Raw genomic sequence first — 9256 nt, forward strand, 5'->3', positions numbered from 1 at the left:
GTGTAGTAAAACCAACATCAATCTAAACTTCTTTCGGATACAAATCGAATGATACGAGTTTCATGATATTTAACTTCAATTTTGCTAACTAAAATCTGCGGTTAAAATTTTGACCCAAAAAAAAAAGGTGACTTGGGCCCGGGGTATATAATGTACAGCTTCCCATAAGCGCATCCAGAGCTCAAAATTTGAGAAGCAAAGAAGTAGCAACGAAAAGGGAAAGAAACAGACCCGGATAGCACGCACACGTTCCGCACAGCTTCCGCGATCGATCGCTCCAACGGCTAACTCAGCGTCATCGCGACGCCGTTCCGCCCCCTCCCGTTAAATGTCAAGCGACCGGGACTCGAACGCGCGGCGCCCAGCCACAGGCACACACAAGAAAGAAACAGGGGAGGCAGGAGGCGACTTAACCCTACTCTACTCCCCCCTGACCAGAGGAGCGCCCCCCCTCCCGATGGACGGGGCCGCCGCCCACGTCGCCGCCGACTCGGCGGAGGCCGACAGGGCCTCCTCCTCGGCGTCGTCTGCCGGCTCGGCCTCCCGGCACTCCCGCCCGCACAGGGGGATTCACCTGCGGCGGCGCCGGCGGCCGCTGTCCGTTCGGAGAGGAGAGGGCGGCGAAGGCGACGGCGGCGGCCGCAAGGGCGCCGCAGACGCCGTGCAGGACCTCGCGCTGCCGCTGGGGATGTCCTTCGCGGCGGTTCTCGCCCAGGTGAGCGCCTCCTCTGTTTTTTTTTTTGGCTTCTGCTGCTGTTCCTTGATTGGTAGGCCGCCCAAAGATCCGATTTTTAAGCCCCTCCTGCAGTTCTGCTCGATTGCTAATTTAATATGGTCTTGGGCTTAATTTTGTTCTGCATAGACCCGGAACGCACCTCTGATCAATTGGATGAGAATCTTCCCTCAAATAAATAAATAAATTGGATGACAATCTGTAAACTGCTGACATGTTACCATAATTTAATTTAGCCGGATATTTGCGCACCTTTGTTCTCAGGAGCACTGACTGCTCAGGAGTACAAATACTTTGTTCTTTTCGTGGAAGTGCAGAAACAATTAATACGGTGGGAATTGTTTGTTCTTTTGTGGGTAGAACGATATTTTTGTGTGTGTTCCAGTTTATTCAAATGATTGTCATGGTGATGTGCAGTTATGAAGTTTCCAATAACATGCCCAGTTTGGGCCACCATTCAGAAAAAATGTGGTAGAATGGGTAGGAAAAAAATTTAAATAGGGTTTAATGTGGTTTTCCAGTGCCTATTTGTATTTTACCAGAATCTTTTAAATGTACCCAAAAAAAATCTGGAACACATCTAAATGCGTGTCATTTTATAATGGGCGGCGAAGGCGACGGCGGCGGCTGCAAGGGCGCCGCAGACGCCGTGCAGGACCTCATGCTGCCGTTGGGGATGTCCTTCGCGGTGGTTCTCGCTCAGGTGAGCGCCTCCTCTGGTTTTTTGGTCCTGCTGCCGTTCCTTGATTGGTAGGCCGCCCAAAGATCCGATTTTTTTTGCCCCTAGTGCCATTCTGCGGATTAACACCTTGCTTCATGGTCCTCGATTGCTAATTTTACAACGGTCTTGGGGTTAATTCTGTTCTTCATAGACTTGGAACGGACCTGTGATCAATTGGATGACAATCTCTAAACTGGTGACATGCTATAATTCAATTTTGCCAGATATTTGCAGCTTTATTCAGCATGATGCTTTTATTCAGGAGTACAAAAATACTTAGTTCTTTTGCTAAACGTGCGGAAGCATTTAATACGGCGGGAATTTCTTGTTCTTTTGTGCGGAAAACGATGTTTTTTTGTGTGTTCCAGTTTATTCAAATTATTGTTGTGGTGCTGTGCACTTGAGTAGTTAATGATATTTCGAATAACATGCCCAGTTTGGGCCACCATTCTGAACAATTGTGGTAGAATGGATAGGATTTTTTTTAATGGATTTTAATGTGGTTTTCCAGTGCCTATTTGTATTTTGCCAGAATCTTTTAAATGTACCAAAAAATCTCGAACACATCTAAATGCGTGTCATTTTATATCGTGAGAAGAATCTAAAGAGTGTGCGAAGTACAAACCTACCCAAAAAATCAGGGAAAAAAAAACTGAAATGAAACAGCAGAGGAAAGCTAATCTAATATAACTAAAATTTGCTAAACAGAACACCAAACCCCCAAGCTGCAGCTACAGTCGATCTTGGGGGCACGCGTGGTGGGGCAAATGACAAGGGTACCACATGCTGTTAGTAAACACAAAAAGTCTCTCCGTGAGTGATTTTTGTTAACGTGGTTCACTGCAAAAGCAATTTATTTATTAATTCCGCTATTATTTCCTGAGTCAGACATCCGTGCAGTTTGTAGGGTTTTGAGTTTCACGTGTTATTAAGGAAGGAAACACACAATTTTGTTAGGGTGCTGCTCGCTCTGGGCATCAACAATGCAAACGTAATAGTTCCATTTTATGACTAGATATAACTTATGAGTTCCATGATTTGATAATAAATAGCCATTTTTATTTCTCTTGCTCTGCTGACAAAAAAGTTTGACCTTTGAATGTACCTTTTGAAGTCTATCCTTCAGCATAATGCTGTTGGATTTAATGCTTTCAGTGGTTATGGCTTAGTTTGTGGTTGCTGAACTGTACTGCTCTGAACTTATTTTTATAACCTGTTGTGGAAAAATAGCCACAAAAGAAAAAATATTTTGGTTAGCCGAACAATAGGCAAAAGTTGGTACCGCAAAAAAATATCATAATCCCCAACGTGTCATTTTTAGTGCTTTCAATGATTTCTTTCTTCATAACTTTTATTAATTTGGAACTAGGAGCATCAGCATCTTACTTGGGGCTGATATGTGTATCATAGAAATTAACATCTCAGTATTTATATTTTTTAGTTGATCGAGTCCACTGACATATTTGTCATGGTATGTATAGGTATGAACACAATATGTCTTAATTGATAGAGTTCACTCACATATCTTAGATTTATCATGGTCTAGTAGAAATGCATTCCACAAATATTCAGCCAAACATAACTAGTTACCGAATAACTGTAGTGAAATTATGTGGGAGTTGGAAAGCCAGTGATCAGCTCCTAATGCTCATGTGTGTATGTATGGTGTGTGTTCTCAGAAGTATGAACTAGGCTTGTCATTCGTAATCTTCTTATTCAGTAATTAACTTTTATTAGGGGAAGAAAGTTACTAGTTACAATACTTAGTCCTAATTCCTGAATAACAAGGACACATCTTTTCCATTATAGGTTCTGAATAAAAGCGGCGGTTCTGGAAGCAGATTACAACCTGATTTTCTTTCAAAGGTGTGCACTTCATATCCCGTCTTTTTACTTTTTCCGCAAGTGGTTGCTTCAGATAGAAATTAACCATGGGTCCTTAACACTGAATTTGGATGCAGATGTGTACCTCAGCTGTGAAGGAGTCCTTGACAAATGTATGACTGGTTCAACTTGTTCAATGCTCTGCTTCGACTGGTTTGGTATATCTGACATAACTTTTCTGTAGATATATGGAGACAGGTTTGATAGTTTCATTGGAAACTTTGAGAAATCATTTGGCAGTACACTGAGGACCCTTCATCTACTCAACGAGGTACCTGCCTGTGAGCAAGATATCCCTCAATGTTCTCACGGTGATGGTAATCCTGTGGCGGAGACCAAATTGAGTGGTGCTGATTCACATGGCCCAATACCTGATGTCCAGCAGAATACACTCTTGAATTCCATGAATAATCAGATTATTCTTCACACGAATGTCAATCAACAGCTGATTCAGCTACCTCGTAGCAGATCTAGTCCAGAATGTGATCAGGACATCCTTAATGTGTTTGAGAGATCTCTGAATGAGCAAGTTCGTTCAAATGAGCTCAAAGAACTCGAAATAGGGCTTAATATGAGAAAGTTGCAACTAAAGCAATCTCATTTAGCTCTGAGCTCCTACTCACACATGTTAGAGAAGATCAAGATCTCTATGGGATTTCAGAAAGCTGCTTTCAGAGAGGAGAAATTAAAGACTCAAATGGAGGATAGAAGACATGCTGAACTCCTCAAGAGGCTTATAGATATGCTTCTGACAGCAGTAGTTTTTATGTCTGCCTGTTTCGGATATGGAACATATATTTATTCGTACCAGCGGATAACCGCTGTTACTGCAGCCTGTGCAGCTGCTTCAAGGGTATGTGCCAGTGTCTTTAGTTACTTACTAGGAATATTTGACCAAAGATAGGCTCATCTCCTTTTATTCTGACTTGTTTTGCAGGAGTCCAAATCATGGTGGATGCCAAATTCTGTATCATCTTTGAACTCAGGATTACTGTTTTTCAGATGTCATCTGATTGCAGCAACAAGGATATCATTCGGCATGCTGATGATTCTATTGATTGGTTGGTTGATATTCCAGCGTTCTGCGATGACTGGACCCAATATGCCAATAACATTTAATCTCGTGTTATTGGGAGGTGTTTGTGGTTTTGTTGGAAGGTTCTGCGTTGACACACTAGGCGGGGATGGAAATGTTTGGCTGCTATTCTGGGAAATCCTTTGTGCCATCCATTTACTTGGAAACAGCTACCCGTCTCTTCTATATCGTGGCCTGTATGGTCCTATTTCTGTGACACACAGACCCAGGGCTGTTGGTTTGCCGTATTGGGTTCGCCGGTACATATTTTACGCTGTGCTGTCCTTGATCCTTCCATGCTTGGCTGGTTTGTTGCCGTTCGCATCTCTATCAGACTGGAGGGAACATGCAGTTGAATATATGATGTCCAGATTCACTGGAAATGACATTGAGACTTGAGAGATCAGATGTGGCCATTAGCATGGGAGCAGAAACCTGAGAAGTTTCATCAGGCAGAGCAACAATGAGCACATGCGCAAGATTGGACCTGTTTTGTGAAGATGAAGTCAATGTAGTAAAAGTGTCATCTTCTGGCCTGAATCTCCCTTCCTACTTAATCATCTGGTGAACCAGGTTTTGATGGTTGGATTCTTTTGTCACAGCCGTTATGTAATTCGCCTATGTAATTTCTTCCCTTTGGGAAATACATCATCATGGATGGTTGTGCTCTTTAGCTGTCTATGTGTTATGGCTCTGATGTTGTGTGGACATTGCCCTTAGTGAATCCATTGGTTTATTCTTTTGTCCTCAGCAACATCATGTGTTCGACATATTTCATTTGGCTGGTCGGCAGCTGGCATATATGCAGAAGTCCCCTTTTTCAGTCCGATTCCAGATTGTGAGCTGTTTGGTTAGGGACAGTTCTCTTGCCACAGGATTAGTTGTAAATTGTAATGTCAACAAGTATGACATATTGATTTCATTTGGTTGATCAGATGTAAAGTGTAACGATTTCATTTGTTTTTTCTCTGTCACTTGTAAATTGTAAGGTTGATGTATCTTATTCTGTTTGACAATGAAAAAACTGAATTTATTTATTTCATTGAGTGCTTGTAATTCATTTGTACTCCTTCCATTCACAAACATAATTAAATGTGTCCATGTACATCTGATTCAGAAAAAAAAACTCCCTCTTATCCATATTAATTGTTGCAATTTTAGTACAAAATTGAACTAAATCAACGACAATTAATATGAATTGAAAGGGGTAGAACATCTTCCTCTGCTCCATGCACCCACGCCGTGGTCGTTGACTTGACTTCCAGTGCGGCGCTCGGCGTCATCAAGAGGCTAGGGATCCTCGAGTACACCCTGTTTCACCTCCAGCGCCGCCACGTTGGCCGCCTTCGTCCAGCTTGTTGCTCCCTCCGTCGTGTGTTGGGCGGCTAAGTTGGGGCTCTGCAGTTTAGGTGCGAGCAGATTGGACGAGTGCCTGCGCAGTCCTTTCTTTCAAAAACGAAATACTTCCTCTGTTTCAAAATAAATGTTCAGGTTAAGACACTTATTTTGAGATGGAGGGGAGTAGAATTCGGCAATCGATCCTTGAGGAGGGAGGCCCAAGCTTCAAGGAGGTCCTGTAATTAATTTGTCCATTTTGTCTCCATGGAAGGAAGGAGTTGCCAGTGGTGAGGTGTGCCGTTGCTGGGTGGCGCAGTAGGTGGAGGGAGCAGGACGCTCTCGACGCCGCACGTTGTCTATGTGGCTGCGCGTCCGCACGCCGGCAACCTGCAGTACTACCCTAAGAGCATCTCCAGCCGCGCCCAACAGCCCCCCTAGGGCGTGTTTTTTCCGCCAACGCCAAAAAATCCCCCTAATCGCGCCCCAGGATGTTGATTTCCGTCGGTTTGGCCCATTTTTTGGCCCGGCGATCCCAGGGCGGACCCAGTGCACGAAGGGGGGCTTGGGGCGACGCGTGAGCCACCACTGTCAGGCGAAAAATGTTTTTTCCACCTCCAGATTAGCCCCCCGTGTGCACTACACCTTTCGTCGCCGTGCCGATCCCAGCGCCGTCCACCTGCCTACCGCCGCTAGAAAGGCCATCTCCCCGCCGAGAAAGAGAGGGTTCACCGCGGCATCGCTCCTTGCTTCCGGGCAAGCTTTTCCGCCCCTCCGGCCACGCAAGCGGGAATATGGGCGGCTGCGCGCCTACAACGCCTGCGAGGTGTTCGGCGATTTGTCTCGGCGATGGACTCCGACGACGAGGAGGCGTTCGCGGCGCTGCTGAGGAGGAAGCCGATACCGACACCCAGGACGAAGAGCACCTCATGGTCCTCGCCGCTCTGTCCAGCCTGTTCGGGAGCAATGCAAAGCCGTGGCGAGGTGGCTCGGTGTCGGGCCGGCTGAAGGCAAAACAGAGGCATTGACTGGAAAGCTATTGGTTGCTCTACGCCGATTACTTTGCCGATGCTCCTTCTTTGGTATGCTAGGAACTCATAATGACATCAAACGTATTGAAGTGCTCGAATGTTTTTGCCAAGCTTGTTGAAGGTCATGCTCCTCCGGTGAACTTCGAGGTCTATGGGCGCCATTACAACAAGGGATCCTACCTAGCAGATGATATCTATCCGAGATGGTCCACATTTGTGAAGACTAACTCAAACCCTGTGCGAGGAGGCAAGAACTCCTACTTTGCCAAGTGTCAAGAGGTTTGCATGAAGGATATCGAGTAGGAATTTGGTGTGCTTCAATCTTGATTTGCTGTTGTCCAATATCTCGCTCAGACCTGGTCAAAAGATCAAATGTGGGAAGTCAATACTTGCTGTGTCATCCTGCACAACATGATCATTGAGCGAGCGGGAAGAGCCAGTGTTTGACACAGAACCATATCACAAGTAGGATCCTCTTGCCCAAGTTGATCATCAGCTATCGGCAACCTGGACTGTCTTCCTCAACATGCGTCAGGAGATCCGAGATCCACAAGTGCATCGACAACTGTAGCACAATTTGGTGGAGCACCTATGGAGGCTCAAGAGCAACGCCTAACTCGATGTGTGATGAATTATGAGTTTTTATTTGTTGAACTATTTAGATTTGTATTGATTTGTTAAACAATTTTGATTTATGAATTGTGTGATAAAAAATAAGCATTTATTGAATTTGTGCCCAAGCAAGTCGAATATGAGCCAAAATTGGTCGAATTTTGCGCCAAAAGTGGGTCAATCTACGTCGAAAGTGGCCTAATTTACGACAAAAGTGGCCCAATTTACACCGAAATCGGCGGCTAGAGGGCGACCTTGGGGAAAGGCCGGAAGGGGGGAGGAGGCCGAGAAGTTGAGCCCCTCCATGCCGATTTTTCGCCGGCGCGTCCGCAGACGATGCTAATTCAAGCCCGTAAAGGACCGACGGCTGAAGATGCTCTAATGAGGAGCACCGACGACACACGCAAAAGATGGATCTTGTCCATGGGTGGCGCCGACCGGCGAGCAAGACAACGGCCGAGGAGAGGGAGAGAGAGATGCACTAGTAGAAAACGGGCCTTTGGCCGGGACCCTTTAGTCCCGGCCTGCCTCTGGGCCGGGACTAAAGGCCCGGCCACGTCGCCCCAATTCTCATATCCTCCCTTGAGGCTTTAGTCCCGGCCCGTAAGGAGCCTTTAGTCCCGGTTCGTGTCCCAAACCGGGACTAAAGGGCTACACGGTGGGCAGCCCGCATGTGCGCCACCTTTAATCCCGGTTTGTGTCTCAAACCGGGACTAAAGTCCTCTGCCTATATATAGCACAGCCCTCCTCTCCCCTCCTCGTTGCATTTTTCTTGGATGGAGGATTGTGGGTGGGTGCTTGCTCTCCACTTTTTTTGATGCACTAGAGGTGTTTGTTGAAATGTGTGTTAGAGCAATGCCGCTTCAGTTCACCGAACACAACTACGATATGAGATGCCCGAGCCACGCTTAAACCTCTTCCTCTTTATTTCTACTTATTCTAAAAGGTTAGCAACTATATTTCCTCGTTTAGACCGTGCGGTACTAATTTTTAGGATCGTGATTGTATTTGATATACTGTCGTATAACGCAGATGAGTCATCCATGGATGTACGGTGATCGACGCACAGCCGCTTACAGAGAAGGCGTGCATTCTTTTCGAGATGCAGCCGATGCGAACACGCATGGTGGTGGCTATATGTTTTGTCCATGTGTTGAATGTCGGAATGAGAAGGATTACACTTCCTCAAGAGTCATTCAGAGCCACCTGCTTTGGTCCGGTTTTATGTCGGGCTATAATGTTTGGACCAAGCACGGAGAAAGAGGGGTTATGATGGAAGACGACGATGAAGAAGAAGAGAACGATGATGACAACTACCGATCTATGTTCCCTGAGTATGCTGATACCGCAATGGAAGACAATGAAGAAGAAGATCAGGATGAAGAACGGGAACCAGATGAGCCCGCTGATGATCTTGGCCGGGTCATTTCTGATGCACAGCGAGGTTGCAACACAGAAAAGGAGAGGTTGCAGTTCGAGCAGATGTTACAGGACCACAATAAATTGTTGTACCCAACTTGTGAAGATGGCCAGAAGAAGCTGGGTAGCACACTAGAATTGCTGAAGTGGAAGGCAGAGACCGGTGTGACTGACTCGTCATTCAAAAAGTTGCTGGTACTGATGAAGAAGATGCTTCCAAGAAAGAACGAATTGCCCGCTAGCACGTACGAAGCAAAGAAGCTTGTCTGCCCTCTAGGATTAGACATGCAGAAGATACATGCATGCCCTAATGATTGCATCCTCTACCGCGGTGAGAAGTACGAGAATATGGATAAATGCCCGGTATGCACTGCATTGCGGTATAAGATCAGAAAAGATGACCCTGGTGATATTGAGGGCGAGCCACCCAGGAAGAGGGTTCCTGC

The 9256-nt window shown here is 45.9% G+C and overlaps 1 protein-coding gene across 2 annotated transcripts; it reads left to right on the forward strand.

Moving 5' to 3' along the window:
* The first annotated feature begins 360 nt into the window (after nucleotides 1-360).
* On the forward strand, nucleotides 361-5086 carry LOC123401404 (protein CPR-5-like). Of its 2 annotated transcripts, none has more exons than XM_045095190.1 (5): nucleotides 361-715; nucleotides 3264-3320; nucleotides 3416-3451; nucleotides 3523-4191; nucleotides 4276-5086. In XM_045095190.1, the coding sequence occupies exons 1-5, from the start codon at nucleotides 458-460 to the stop codon at nucleotides 4810-4812; spliced, it is 1557 nt and encodes a 518-aa protein (XP_044951125.1). In that variant the 5' UTR covers nucleotides 361-457; the 3' UTR covers nucleotides 4813-5086. The 2 variants fall into 2 exon arrangements, with proteins under 2 accessions (XP_044951125.1, XP_044951126.1); XM_045095191.1 differs by lacking the exon at nucleotides 361-715 and adding an exon at nucleotides 784-1436.
* Nucleotides 5087-9256: the final 4170 nt, after the last annotated feature.

Source organism: Hordeum vulgare, chromosome 6H, assembly GCF_904849725.1.
Source record: "Hordeum vulgare subsp. vulgare chromosome 6H, MorexV3_pseudomolecules_assembly, whole genome shotgun sequence".
NCBI classification, from domain to species: Eukaryota; Viridiplantae; Streptophyta; class Magnoliopsida; order Poales; family Poaceae; genus Hordeum; species Hordeum vulgare.